Source organism: Microtus ochrogaster, chromosome 1 (genome assembly GCF_000317375.1).
Source record: "Microtus ochrogaster isolate Prairie Vole_2 chromosome 1, MicOch1.0, whole genome shotgun sequence".
NCBI classification, from domain to species: Eukaryota; Metazoa; Chordata; class Mammalia; order Rodentia; family Cricetidae; genus Microtus; species Microtus ochrogaster.
In genome coordinates, this window is record NC_022009.1 from 10,334,738 (window position 1) to 10,350,876 (window position 16,139).

Genomic DNA, 16,139 nt, shown 5'->3' on the forward strand with positions numbered 1-16,139 from the left:
AGAGCTAGTTCCAGGACAGGCTCCAAAACCACAGAGAAACCCTGTCTCGAAAAACCAAAAAAAAAAAGAGAAGTCAAAAATTCAGAAAAGCAAAATCATTGGTATAGATGTATACAGTAGTTAGGATAGAACAAAATATTTTACAAAATGAAAACTAAATATATCTACTTTAGGTGAAACCAATTTCCTTTAAATATCATTTACTTTTATTTGCTTAGCTGACAAATCAAACTATAAACATTTATAGTATACAACATGTTTTAAATACATGTGTACAAGTTAACATGTTAACACACATATTAGCTCATTTTTTTTGTGGTGAGAACATTTAAAATCCATCTCAGCGCACTGTTATTAATTAGCAAACACCTCTTTGATTTATTCCCCTCCTCAGCCCGTTTGTTTTACTTGCCCCTTGCCATGTAGCCCACACTTGCCTGACTTGAAAAAATCCCACCCCCACCTTTGCCTTGAAAGCCAGGATCACACATCACACCACCCAATTCTGCTTAACTGAAATCTGCATCATTTGACTAACATCCCCAACCCTCAGCCTACCTCAACCCTCCCTGTCCTGGTCCCTTCATTCTGCTTTTTCTGAGTTTGACTTTTCCAGATTTTACATACAAAGGAGATGGTGTAGTATTTGAATTTCTGTTGAGTTTATTTCTGTTAGCACGATGTCCCCAGGTTCGTCTTCAGTTGACAAGTGGAATACTTTCCAACCTTACTAAAACTGAGCAGTATTCCATGGCAACAGATCACATCCTAGTCACCCACTGATGGATACCTAGGTTAACTCCATCCCTCCACTGGGAGGGTGGGGGGGCCACAGTAAACATAGAATACAAAAGGCCTTTGATGCATTGGCTTCATATTTCTTTAGATACGGATACAGAAATGGGATTTCTGGATGGATAGAAGGTTATTTTGTAGTCAAGTGTTGTCGTTTGCACATGCATATAGTCCCAAGTACTCAGAAGGCTGAGACAGAAGGACTGTGAGTTAGATCTAGCCTGGGTTACACAGAGAGACCTTGTCTTAAAAAAGAAAAGTTCAAGTTTTAGCTTTTTGAGGAACCTCTATACTGTTTTCTACAGGGATTTTACTAATTATACTCTTCCCAACAGTAAGGAAAGGCTCCCTTCGCTCCACATTCTTACCCATATGTCTTGTCTTTGTGGTAACAGCTATTCTAACAAGTATGTGATGATACCTCATGATGGCTCTAATTTCCCTAATGATCAATATGCAGTCATACACCAGCTAGGCATGGGAGCATATCCTGAGAAAGACATGGCAGAATGACAGCAGCACTGTGAGATCATCACCAGCCAAGAGGATGCCGCTTGCCACACCTAGGAGTATGTGTCACTGCCCTCAGGCTACACGCCGAGCACACTACTGTGCTAAAATTGCAGGCCTCAATAACATAATCATAAGTATCTTTAAATTTAAACACACAACAGGAACAGCAAACACACAGTACAAAAGATAAAATGGAGGATTGGAGAGACGGCTTAGTGTCTAAGAGCACTGGCTGCTTTCCCAAAGGATTAGGGTTTAAGTTCCAGTACCTACATGGGCTTACAACCTTAACTCCAATCCCAGGGGATCTGACACCCTCTTCTGACCTCCTTGGACATCGGGCACATGTGATACACAGACATACAGGCAGAATACCCACCTACGTAAGCTTTAAATGGTGACCACCTACTGCGAAGGGAGCATACAGAATGAAAGTTGCTTTAGCTGAATGAGTATGATTGGCAGGAATACCACTGCACACCAGAGACTTCATAAATACAGCATAATTGGGCTATACTCACTTTACGGTATTTTGTTCTGCAATAATAAACATTAGATTATTTATCAAGTTATCTTTTCACTTGTTTTAATGAGGAGTCTAGCAATTACTATGCAGATCAGGCTGGCCTGAAGGTTAAAGGGATCTTCCTCTGCCTCCCAAATGCTGAGGTTAAAGGCATGTACCACCATGCCTGGCATCTTTTAATTTGTGTCATATAACAATACTCAGCTTAAAACACAAACCTCTTTGTACAACTATACAAAATTACTTTCTTCTTTTCTGTATTTATTCTATTCTATAAGTTCATGTTTCTCTTAAAACTTTTTTGCTAAAAGCTCAGATTCAAACATGCATTAGTCTAGGCTAACACAAAACTAGGATCACCAATAGCATTGTCTTCTAACTCTGTATCTGGTTCCACTGGAGGTGTTCAGGGACAATAACATACAAAGCAGGGTCATCCCCTGTGAAAACTTAGAAGAGTGTCTGAAAGGCTTGTCTCAGGCTAAACTAACACATGAAGAAATAATAAACATCCACAGAGACCGGAGGCTGGAGATGGCCCCACAGGTAAGAGGCATTAGTTATTCTTACAGGGGACCCAGCATCTACGGAGTAGTTCACAATGGGATAACTCCAGTCTCCAGGGGATCTGATACTCTTTCCTAGCCTCTATGCGCGCCTGCATGCACAAGACACATATAAACTCACAAATACACACATATATCAAAATACAAATTTTTAAAATGTATTCCATCATTAACTGACTGTTAATATCTATTTTTTTCTTAATATTTTATTTATTTATTATGTATACAATGTTCTGTCTGTATGTATGCCTACAGGCCAGAAGAGGGCACCAGACCTCATTACAGACGGTTGTGAGCCACCATGTGGTTGCTGGGAATTGAACTGAGGACCTTTGGAAGAGCAGGCAATGCTCTTAACCACTGAACCATCTCTCCAGCCCCTGACTGTCATTATCTAGAGCAGGGATTCTTAGCCTTCCTAATGATGCGACACTTTAATATAGTTCCTCATGTTGTGGTGGCCGCAACCATAAAATTACTTTCCTTGCTACTTCATAACTGTAACTGTGCTACTGTGGGAATCGTAATGTAAATATCTGTGTCCTCTGATGGTCTTTTGGAGTTGTGCCCCATAGCATGACAACTGCTGGTTTAGAGCACAGTTGTATTTGCTGTATTTTTACTTTGAAAAGTGTCTACTGAGGTGCTGGATTCATCAACTTTCCATCACAGTAGCAAGTCTGAGCTCAGCTAGTGCCACTTCAGCTTCTCACAAGGACTTAATGAGTGATGGTGTAATAGCAGGCAGATCTTAACTTTAAATCTGTTGCTCTTCATATGTGGTATTATGTGATGGTCTAGTTCCATTCTTCATGAATATATTCACAAAACATTTACTAAAGACATTGTTATGTTCATGGTTCTTTTTCCAAATACGATTACTGCACAAATACCTGGGTTTATTTCTGAGCTCTCTGCTCTGTTCTATTGGCTCTACGTATCTGTGTTCACATCAGACAAATTATCTCAACTACTGTAATTTAGTAGATCAGGCAGGCAATGAAGGGTAGGCAAGGCTGCTCAGAGATTTAAAGCAACTGTCACCAAGCTGACGTGAGTGGGATTACCGAGATCCACACAGTAAGAAAGAACCAAGTCCCAAAAGAAGTCCTTTGACTTCCACATGTCCACTGTGACATATGTGTGCCCACATGGCTGGTACACATTCCAAATAAATAAACGAATAAACAAACTGAAGTTAGTAATGTCTTGAAGCTTGTTCTCCAAATCGCTTAAGACTTGTCATTTAAAAGAACTCTTAGACCTGATGAATGCCTTCAGCATTGCAGCTGGATATAAAATCAGTGCACAGAAATCGTTAGCTTTTCTACAGATCAAAAAAATCTGATAAAAACAGCATATAACACAAAGAATAAATCTAAACAAAGAGGTGAGGGACCTCTACAATGAAAGTGTCAGAACAGTGACAGAAGACACTGGAGGGAACTAGAAGGTGTGGAGACCTCTCACGCTCATGGATTGGCAGAATGTTGTAAACACGCCTGTATTGTTCAAAGTAACTTTAAACTCAACGCAATCACCACAAAAATTACAGTAATATTCAGGGCCAGAGAGATGGCTAAGTGGTTAAGAGTACTGACTGTTCTTCCAGAGGAGCTGGGTTCAATTCTCAGCACCCACAGGGCAGTTCACAACTGTAACTCCAAGATCTGACACCCTCACACAGACACTTACGTAGGCAAAACACCAATGTATATAAAATAAAAATAATTTAAAAAAACTATTGTAGGGCTGGAGAAGATGGCTCAGCGGTTAAGAGCATTGCCCGCTGTTCCAAAGGTCCTGAATTCAATTCCCAGCAACCACATGGTGGCTCACAACCATCTGTAATGAGGTCTGGTTCCCTCTTCTGGCCTTCAGGCATACACACAGAAAGAATATTGTATACATAATAAATAAATATTTAAAAAAACCCACTATTGTAGCATTCATCACAGAACCATAAAAAGAATCCTAAAATTGATATTGAAGCACAAAAGACCTCAAATACCCAAAACAATCTTAAACAAAAAGAACAACACTGGAAGTATCACAGTATCTGATACCAGACAATACTCCAGAGCCACAGTAACAAAAACAACACATTAGAAAAAAAAAGACATGTAAATGAAAGAAAGAAAACAGAGGACCCAATAATATTGCCACAAGTAGACACTGAATTTTTGACAAGCGTGTCAAAAATAAACCTTGGAAAAAAGACGCCCGCTTCAAAAAATGATACTCAAAAAACTATCTCTACATCAAAGAATAAAAATTGGCTCATCTTTCACTGTACAAATAAATCAATATAAGCCTGGAAAGTTGGAAAGTACTAGAGGAAGATATAGACCAGACACTTCAATTTACAGGTACAGGACAAGAAATAATCCCAAGAACTATCAGGATGGTTTACATAAAGTTAAGCTTCTACACAGCCAAGAATAGTATCATACTGTGAAGACAGAGCCTAGTAAAGAAAGAAAGTCTTTCCAACTATATACCAGACAGGGGATTAATATCTACAATATATAAAAAACTGCAAAAATTAAACAAAAGCAAAAGCCGAATCATCCATTCAATAAATGAGCTACTGAACTGAGTAACATGTTCTGAAAAAAAACTACAAACAGCCAAGAAATAGTTGGGAAAGTATTCAGTACCCTCAGCCATCAGGGAAACGTGGATTAAATCTATCTCAGCCCAGTCAGAATGGCTGTCATCTTAAACAAACTAACAAATTCTGGCAAGCACACGGGGAAAGAAGAACCTTTAGAAAGTGGGAGGAGAGTGAGGGTGGAGAGAACAAACTCGTTCAGCCACTATGGAAGTCAGAGAAACTGAAAGGGAACTACCCGGTGATCCAGCCGGGTCACTCCTGGACCTGGAGGGATTTAAGCCAACATACCAGACAGACACTTGGCACGTCCATCCTCACTTCGGAACAGTCACTTAAGCCAGGAAATTAGACAGCCTAGGTGTACTAAAATGTGGTACACGGGCAACATAATCATAAAAAAAATTGAAATAATGAAATCTATAGGTTAAATGGATGGAACTAGAAGTGATTATGTTAAGGGAAAGATGCCAGAAAGACAAATACTGTATTTTTTTCTCTTATATAAGGACGAAACCTAGACTCCAAATATATATAATGTGCATGTGTATGTGTGATGAAACTATAAAGAGATCGACGAGAGGGGAAGAGGGGAGCTTAAGGGAAGGCAGAAAGAGAAGGTGGTGGACTGTGGAAGGAAACTATCGGAGGGGAGGAAGAGAGCATCCCGCTTCAGCTTCCCAAGTACTACACATGAGCCATCACAGGCATCACAGCTGGTGAAAAATATTTCTAACCTTCCCCAGAAACAAACAAAACACCAGGATTTTGAGTTTTAGGCCAGCCTGAACTACACAATGAGACTCTGGTTTTGTTTAGTCTTATTTTAGATTTGTTTATTTATTTAGTATACAGTGTTCTACCTGCATACTACAAGAGGAATCAAATCTCATTCTAGATGGTTGTGAGCCACCATGTGGTTGCTGGGACTTGAACTTGGGTCCTCTGGAAGAGCAGTCAGTGCTCTTAACCTCTGAGCCATCTCTCCAGTCTGAGAATTGACAGATGAGCTGAGACTACATACAGTTCAATATTAGAAAACAAGGCGGTGGTGGCGCACGCCTTTAATCCCAGCACTCAGAATGCAGAGGCAGAGGATCTCTGTGAGTTCGAGGCCAGCCTGGTCTACAGAGTGAGTTCCACTACCATCAGGAGTATCCAAAAGAAAAACCCTGTCTCAAAAAAAAAAAAAAAATGGAAAAGAAAAGGAAAGGAAAGAAAAGAAAACACGGTGCTATTAAGACTAAAAACAACCCAAAAAACTAAAACCAAAAACAAAATTACAACAACAAAACTCCTCATATAAAGAATCCACCTAGCAGAGAGGTAATACTGGAGATCAAACTCAGGGCCTTGATAAGCAATTGCTTTCCACTGAGCCACATCTGGCCCCATAATCTCATCCAAACCTGTTATTCAGCTATGACAAAAGAGAATTACCTATATCACACTACAGATCTACTATCATTGATTAAGATGGTAACCTCATAGCACGACTGACCTTAACCCCTTATCTGATCACAACAAAAGGCCAGGTGTGATCTTCTGCTTCACTCTCAAGGGTTCTGTGTAACTTCAGATCTCTGGAGGTCAAAGAAGGTCACAGGCCTTCTAAAGTGAGTCACACAGTTTTCTAAGCTACTAAAATATTTTTTTTAGAAATTTAAATAAAGAAAATCTGAGGAAAAAAAAAACAATAAAACTCAATAGGTAGAAAATGCTCCTTTGGATACACTCTGACACACAAAGAGTAAGTTTATGACCTGTGAGCTCACACACTTATTTAGCCATCTTTATAATTGTAATTTCCTCATTGTCCTCTTATTTACAGGGGGTGGCATTTTGAGTGCACTTAAGTGGATACTGACTTTCAAAACCTTAAACACTGGCAGAGCAATCTCATTTATGCATATAAGTTAATAATTTTTGCTCTGTTCTTATAGTAGAATCTCAAAGCCATGGCCTTGTAGATCAGTACTCTATCACTGAACTGGGATTCAGGTCCTCCCAATGATTTTTCATTTTTCCCCAAAATAAGTGTTTCTGCTTATATGGTCTGCCTTTCTCTTTCTTTTTTCCTTCCTCCCCCACTTCTTTGTAAGACTTACTTTATTAAAGATATATTTTATTATTTATCTGTGTGTGGGAGGGGTGTGTGCATGTGAGTGCAGTCACCCATGGAGACCAGAGGCACTCAATATCCCTACAGCTAGTTACAGCCAGTTGTGAGCTGCCCAACAAGGGTGCTGGGAACTGAACTCAGGTCCTTTGGTAGAGCAGTAGGTCATTCTCTCAGCCCTATAAAATTTATTTATTAGTGGGGTGTGTGTGTGTGTGTGTGTGTGTGTGTGTGTGTGTGTGTGTACAGCCACAGCACAAGCAGGGGAAGAGAGAATATTTTGAAGGGTTAGTTTTCTTGCACTACCTAAGAAGTTCTGACAATCATTCCAATTCAGCTGTGAGGCTTCCCTGTGTGGACCAACCACTTCTGCGCACTGAGCCATCTCACTAGCCCATATAGCATGTTTTCCATACATGTACTATGTGCAGTAGAATCATCCGGTGTGTTAATAAAAAGAAAGCTGGCATTGCTATCCCTAGACCTGCTGAACTTAGGTCTGGGGGTCCTCATTTTATATTTTTTAGATAACCAGTTGACTCTTACATACACTTAGATAGGCTTTGGTATCTCATCCATATGCAAGCTGGTTTTAAGTCCTTGGAGTAATTATCCAGCACAGAAGAGCACAGTAAATAATGTTCACTAATGACTTCTCTAGAAATGACAAATGCTATTCAAGTAGAGGAAGACAGACTCATAATTCAATGGTTATGCTGGAATGCAAAAGCAGGAAATGTGAAAATGTGCAGGAATTGATTCCGCAGAGCATAGGTAAGGCTTGACAATGAGCGCCACAGGGGACTGATCAGGATCTGAGTACTTATCATATAGTCTCGCACTAACTCTGCATCTACCAATCCTTTAGCCTCCATTAGTGCCTTGTTTACGATAGCACAGATCTATCAACTTCATCTCTCACAGTCAGTAGGAACTGCAGTTTTTAAATCCTTAAAAACTATCAATAATGCTGGGTGGTGGTGACGCAAGCATTTAATCCTACCAGTCAAGAGGCAGAGACAGGCGCATCTCTGTGAGGTCAAGGCCAACCTCGGCTACAGAGTGAGTTTCAGGACAGGCTCCATAGCTACAAAGAAACCCTGTCTCGAAAAACCAATAACCAAACCTAAACAAAACAAAAATCTATTAATACTAACAACTCAGTGCAATGAAAAACATCTTGAGAATTACAGTACATGAACCACCATGTTTGGTAAGCCAAAGAAGAATTAAAACCTTTGAACAAAGTACTTGGAAAGAGTAAATTAATTAAACTAAAAATATTTATCTAACTAGGTAAGGAAATTATAACACTATAATACTACACCAAGCTAGAAATTTAAGAACCAGCAAGGTTATGGGTGTTCGTGTAAACATCTTGGGTACAGTCCACCTATGTGCTTATTCCCAGAGTACTAAGAGGCTAGAAACACCGCTAGCTAGTCCACTCAGTAAACCTCAGTACTTCAAGGCAACTTCTAAGTTTTTGTTTACATGGTATTGTGACACCTGTTGCTTCTCACTGAAAGATTTTTGTTCTGTTTTGAGACAGGGTCTCATGTACCCCAGGTTGGTTTCCAACTCAGTATGTATCCAAGGACTGCCTCCAAAGCCAGATCTTCTTGCCTCTTGAGTGCTGGGATTACAGGAATGAACCATCATACTCATAGGGACTCACTATGGAGCCTTGCCTGGACTGAAACTCACTATGTAGACCAGGCTGGCCTTCCAATCACAAAAACCCATCTGGCCCAGCTTCTGAACACTGGCCATTACCCACCACTCCCGGCTCACTAACTTATTTTAATGTATTTTCTCTGTGCTTTGTTTGCATGTACACCTGCACCTCAGAAGAGGGCATCAGACCCAAAGACAACTGTGAGCTGCCATGCGGGCTGGGAATTAAACTTGGGACCTCTGGAAGAGTAGCCTGTGCTCTTAGCCATCTAGTCTCCTCGCCATCCCTCACTAACGTTTTGTAAAGCCAACAAAAGTTCACACACAGACAGATAAGTGAACTCAACATTAACAATAGGAGAATCCACTGTACAGATCAAACACGAGGCTATGAGCTAGGCATGACTGTCTAGCAGACCTTGTTACACCTTCACATTCTGCTCTACCACCTACATCATCTTCAGTGTGACAAGTGGCAGTGACTTCTGTTCAGTCCTGACCACAATTACAGAAATAACACTATAATACTGTCTCATGGAATGAAAAACATCAGACTTTCTGGAAGGCATAATGTTCAAGTAGGCCACAACAGAAGTACTTTTAGATAAAAAGTATAAATGCCTAAGCTATCTAAGTGTCCCCAGCTGAACATCACTACAATTTTAGCTAGCTATATGCAGTAAGTTCACGGGAAAGCATGTGCGCTCTCTGCCAACACACACATCAGTGTATGTATAAGGAAGAGGTATGCACGCCTACAGTGAACGCCATGTGAAAAGTTACTACTTACCCACGGTATACCAACTAGCATCTGTCAACTTGCTGATAATAGCTTCCTGGAAGGATCCATCAGATGTCCTTGTTTCAACAATAGCTCCGACCTAAAACAGGAAACCCAAATTTTCTTACAAGATTTAAACACAGATCAAACCATTCCCACCAACTACATGAGTAAGAAACTTTTGATAAGCGCATAAGCTAGAATAAAGGAGAATTAACAGTTAGGATACTCGTATCTTTATTATGTAATCTGAGCCAAATTCTTTGGCGTAAGTAAGAGACTTGATGATTGTATTTTACAAATTAAAAAGATAATTTGCAGAACCTAGGATTCAAATCCTGACTAAAAATCTTACTTCAGAGTTTGTTTATCATATTGGATAATCTTCAATAAGCTTAACTATAACAAATGTCAAATCATAAGACAATAAAAATACTTTATTTTCTTTCACCAAAATATTGAGTATGGAATTCAACACTTATATCTAGAAACCTTTTAGATAAAGGTTCAGTTAGAGGGGGGGGGGGGGGAACGGACCAGTTAACCTTCTTTCAGCTTCCAGACCTCTGTATTTCAGGTTATTAACAAAAGTGGTCCTTTGACATAACAAAGGTTCACTACATAAACAGTCAGAAATGGATGGAAAACACATATAGCTATTCATTAAATTTCATAATAAAACAAGCATATTTTATCTGGTAAATCAAAAGAAAAGTTTATGATATATGGCATGTCACAGGCATCGTCTTAAATATTGCAGCAATGAAAAAAACAAAACAAAACAAAAAAACACAAAGGAATATATTCAAGATGAGCATGCAGCACAGCCCCACAGGTAGATCTCTGTGAGTTCAAGTCCAGTCTGTTCCACAGACTGAGTACCAGGCTAACCAGGGCTACACAAAGAGACCCTGTCTCAAAACAAACAAACTATATATGCATATGTATGTTTGTAATCAGTCCATGATCTCAAACCAAAAGGTAAGTGAAAGCATATCCTAACATATGTATGAAATTGCTCTGTCAGCCAAGCACAGTGTTATACACCTGCAATCTCAGCACTCAGAAGGCAGAGGTCTGTGCTACAGTGTTAGGACAGCCTGGACTATGAGACCATACTAAAAACAAAACAAAAACAAATTAAATAAATAAGTTATCCAGCTATGTCTGATGCTCTTAAAAGATACAATCATTGTAGTATCATAATTTACACTATTATATCGTTTGTATTTCGCTTTCTGATTAAACATGTGTATGAAAACATAAGTGTATGTACAAATGGAAAGTTTAATAAACTATGGCATTTGCCTGTTGTTCATTATTTCTGATTCTGAACTGTTCGACATACGTACTCTTAAGGGACCCTTTACTTGGTCATCTTGCACCAACTGTGTTGTGTTATCCTGTTTCAACAACACCTGGAAAACAAAACAATCTCAGTTACTTTTTAAACAATGCCTCTGTAGTAACACTGCAGATGCCTCCTTAATACCCTGTGGTTACCTCTGGCGTAACAGTTATTACAGTGTCTTGTATTTATGTTTATTTTCTTTCTCATTAACTGTGAGCTCCTTGAGGGCTGGAGCCCTCTTTCATTACTATCCCCCTGGTAGTCAGCAAGTGTCAGTGCATATTACAGCCATTTAATAACTGTTTGCCAAATGAACAAACTATAGATTTATAACCCAGTGATACTACAAAGATGTAAAACTTCTTCTAGTGTATTTTATCAAGTCATAAAAGGTTTTGATTGTCACAAAATATTTTTAAAACCCTTCACTTTTTATTGCCTACTTAAAAACAGCTCTCATGGTTCTTAAGCCTTATGAGGTTAGGCCTGTGTTGCATGCCTTTAATCACAGTACATGGGAGGCTGAGAGAGGCAGGCAGATCTCTATGAGTTTGAGTCCAGCCTGGTCTACAGAGTGAGTTCTAGGACAGCCAGAACTACACACAGAAAAACCCTGTCTCAAAAAACAAACAAAACAAAACAAACTTCTTATGATACTCAGAAGCAATTCAGTCACTAATAAGCATTCCTTTCCAACACTCTTGCTCCTCATGGCTACCATACGTACAAGAAAACGTCACAGCTGAGCAATTCCCCAAGTAACTCAAATTCTAGGTAACAAGTGTATTATGAGCCTTTCTAAAACAATCACTGAATTATTTTAGATAAACTGAGAGTCACAATAATTTTTTTAAAGGTTAAAACTGTCAAAGATTCTCAAATATTCAGTGTCCAATTTTCTGGGTTACACAGTTAAAAGGCTTTAGGAAATGAAGAAGAAATAAAGATCAGCTGGCACCCGAACTAGCTTGATAGCGGATCTATAGCTGGGTCTGTTGCCTGCAAGAAGCAGTCATGTTCCCAACCCTTAAGGTTGGGCAGAAACTACCCGCAGATGGTTCCACTCAGAAGCTTTGAGATACAGTCCTGAAAATCTGCATCATGAACGAGTTCCTAGGAGGGCTAATGCTCCAGCGCTAGGAGCCACGATTGGAGAATCAATGTTCTAGCTCATTCATTCGTTCATCCATTCATTCACTCACACACTCAACAAACTGAGTGATCAGAAGATATGAAGTACTACTGTAAGAATCAGGAGCAGAAACTCTTCAGATATCTTCTGCTTCTTACGGTATTTAACTCTGATAAGAAAGCAGAGATGTAACTGAATAAGGCATAAAACAAACTGTAATACATGATACAGCAATAGTAACAATAATGTTATGACAGTTACAACAAAATATGGAAGCCTACAGAAAATATTTGGGGGCTGGAGAGATGGCTCAGAGGTTAAGAACTCCAGCTGCTCTTCCAGAGGTCCTGAGTTCAATTCCCAGCAACCACATGGTAGTTCACAACCACCTAATGAGATTTGGTGCCCTCCTCTGGCATGCAGGCAGAACACTTTATACATAAAAAATAAATCTTTAAGAAATAAAATCAAATATTTGGAGTGCTAGCAAGGACTTTCTTAAACTATATTTTATGGCTCTAGAATGCTGAAAATACTTATATACACACAGATATTCTTGGATTTCCATTAGAAGGGCACTGAGAACCACAGAATGGGGATGTTGCTCAGGTGGTAAAGGTAGCTTGGCATGAGTGAGGATGTGAGTTCTATTCTCGGCACCATAAAAACCAGGTGTGGTGCCTTATGCCTCTAATTCTTGAGGGTGGAAGCAAGAGGATCAAGTTCAAAGTCATTCCCAGGTACTTAGGGAGTTTGAGGTCATTCTGGGCTACCTAAGACCCCACCTCAAAAAAATAAAAAATATAGATTGGAAAATTTTCTACAGAAAAACAAAATATGTTAACAGATTTCTGACAAATTGTAGGTATTTATTCACCTGTCTTTCTCTACATTTCCTTCTGTATTTCCAAATTCTATAGAGGAATACATTAACTTCTGTGGTCTGGTCTTAAAAATCAACCTTCTGGCCAGGCATAGTGGCTCATCGTGGTCATTAGTATTCAGGAGGCAAAGGCAAGATGATCACCAGAATTTGTATGAAAATGGCACAGACAGACCGACGGACAGACAGACAGACACACACACACACACACAACCTCAACTCCTGGAATTATTTTGAACATTATCTTGAAAACATAATTTTACTACACTGTTCTTCCTAATCACTGAAACTGTCACTGATTAAGAAAAAGGAGAGACCAATGCATAAGCACATTACCACGAAAAGGAACAATTCAGACAACACAGCTTGTGTTTTGATATTCTGGAATCAATTCTCAGTTTGAGCCCTTTATCTTTCAATTCTCAATACACTTTGTAAGTTCAGTATATAATGGCGCTTGCTTGCAGCACTGATTCAACAGAAAGGCTGATAAACTGCAATCTCTTCAATGTCCTTAAAGAAACTGCTGCATGACAGGAGTGACTCTCGACAGGAGTCCAGCCTTCTGTCACTCGCAGCACACCAAATAAACCTGTCTATTTTCTAGGGACAACAACAACCAAAGTCTTGGATATCTCAAGAGTCTGCAGCGTTTTACCTTGACTTTCACCAGCCTTTTCACAGTCTTGATCTTCGCCTCACAGAAGGCTCCTCGGTACTTGGCACTGACGTCAGTTCCCACTGTCAGGTAGGCAGGCTCATCTGCCGCCTGAGGAAAGAATGGAAATCCTGATGTCACTACTGTTCTCCCCTATCCCACCCGCCAACAGCATCAAAGGGTTTACATTTAAAGTCACTGGAACATTAAAATTACTTGCATATTAACAGTAGTAATTCAGGGAATACTCCTAAAGCAGACACCTTATTCTACTTCATTTTATATATTCATTTCCAGATGCTGGAAAATGTTTAAAGTTGCACTTGGAAACTGCTGGTAGGAAAAAAAATGATTTTTTTCAGATATAAGATGTTTTGCAAAATGTTACAATTTAATATATAGGAAACAGAAAGATAAGAAAACACAAGGAATGTATTTATATTAAAAGTCTCATAAATTTTATTAATTTGGGGCCTCCAGGTAATTCTGTTTTAAAAGAAATATTGCTATAAAATTAATATTAACAAACAAATAATTAAACATTCAATGAGACAACTTCATGAATGCGACATCTTCTTTTGCTTGCTTTTGAGACAAGGAGCAGGCTGTCTCTAACTCCTAAATCTGGGGACAAGCCAGGGCCACCAAGCCTGGCTAAGGCAGTATCTTTTGATACAGTGTATCTCTACAGACAACAGAGCAAGCAAACTCTCTCAGAAAATGCACTGGCTGGAGGTTGTCAATCTGAAAGGCTTAAGTCTCAATTGAACTAATAAATGAGGCAGGGCAGTGGTGGCGCACGCACTCGGGAGGCAGAGGCAGGCGGATCTCTGTGAGTTCGAGACCAGCCTGGTCTACAAGAGCTAGTTCCAGGACAGGCTCCAAAACCACAGAGAAACCCTGTCTCGAAAAACCAAAAGAAAAAAAAAAATAAAATAAATAAATAAATAAATAAATGAACTAATAAATGAATTTATAAATTGATAGCTATAAGACTATAACCATACCCAGTTTACAATATTAATCTTCTCAATATACTTAAGGAGATTTTAGTAAGAAACACCCACTTACAAAAAACTGATCATGATCAGAATTATACATTGAAACATGAGAAACCTCTATTTACAATTCCTTCACAGTAAAAGATGACTGCTATCTTGGGCTGTCATTTTACCAATTTCAAAAGCTGTGTGTATTTATACAATTCAATTAAAATTGTAAGTGCAAAAAAAATCAATGTAGACTTTAGCCAAATATTTTTAAGTCAGAAACAATTTTTCATTTTCTCAAGCAATAATAAAGGAAGTTCTGTCTCTCCAAAACAAGAGAATGAGAGAAAGTTTGAGAATTTCACAAAGTAACATACTTTAACAATCAGGTATGTTGTGTATGCCTGTCATTCCAGCCCTTGGAGAGAAGCAGGAGGCTCACGAGTTCCATGCCAGCCTGGGCTGCAGGACAGTCTCCAATAAAGACAAAAACAACTACATATTTTCTATATGTAACATACATACGCACACAGAACGGTAAGAACAACATAGATCATGTACTTTGGGACGTCAGTCCACTTAAAAAGAATACAAACTGAAGAGGAATATTTTTTGGCAAGTAAGTATCTGACCAGAAACAGACAAGGGCCACAGAATCCTAATGTTAGGAAAGCTTCCTTTCCCTTTAAACAAGCAGACAGCGACGTTTGTAAGACTAGGATGCTTCAAAAAATTATCCATGAAATGCATGTTTTACGAGGTAAACTATGAAGACTAAACTAATCAGGTTAAACAAAGTCGTCACCTGAGTTTACTTTATCTGAAGAAGAAATATCCAGAACTATCTCCCTTACTCAAAATACACATCATTTCTTTTAGAAAATGGCACTGGCTGTGGAAAGGGGGAAGTATTTTTTTTTTTAAAGAAAGCAAGAGCAAAACAAAAAGACTCCAAGAAACCAAAGCAGGACAAAAGCTTTACTTCTAGAAAGGTGCTGCCAACACAGGAAGTGTTTGAGAATCGAAAAGGCTGCACCGACCTTTTCCAAAGTGCTAACTGCTAAAGAGAGAGAGGGCTGAACTGCCTGCATTTACACACACACACACACACACACACACACACACACACACACACACGTCATTTTCCTGAAAGTGCTGCTTAGTAGAGAAATCAATTTCGAGTTCACAAAAAGCTGCCATTCCACAACAGCCGCCTCGCGACTGGCATCGTCCAGGGCACACGGCTGCTAAGAGTTGGCTCCACTTACCTTCATCTTGACTGGTGACCTGTGGGGTTCCAGCTTCCACGAGTTCTCTTCCCGGTCCCTAGAGCCCAGGCAGGCGAAAGAGAGGCAAAGGATAAGTCCAAGGCGGGGTGCGACAGGGAAAGAAAGTAAACAAATGTCGGCGGGGAGGGACCGAGCACCGCGGCCCGGGAGCAGACCCCCGACGGGCGGCCGCTGCGCAGCGGGCAGGGAGCAGAACCCCACGCGCGCCAAAGGGCAGCGTGTCCCGCCCCTGCGCCGCCGGACAGC

General features: G+C 39.7%; 1 protein-coding gene across 2 annotated transcripts in view; it reads right to left on the minus strand.

Annotated features, from left to right (window-relative positions):
* Positions 1-16,139, minus strand: part of Arid4a (AT-rich interaction domain 4A) — a 66,658-nt gene that overhangs the window by 49,628 nt on the left and 891 nt on the right. For both annotated transcript variants that reach the window (XR_003376952.1, XM_005343189.3), the window contains exons 2-5: positions 15,873-15,930; positions 13,616-13,726; positions 10,944-11,009; positions 9,601-9,691 (exon numbers count right to left, since the gene is read on the minus strand). Coding sequence is in view for 1 of the 2 variants with exons in the window: in XM_005343189.3 (XP_005343246.1) it covers positions 9,601-9,691; positions 10,944-11,009; positions 13,616-13,726; positions 15,873-15,878 (274 nt within the window). In the remaining variant the exon portion in view is untranslated. The remainder of the gene's footprint in view (positions 1-9,600; positions 9,692-10,943; positions 11,010-13,615; positions 13,727-15,872; positions 15,931-16,139) is intronic.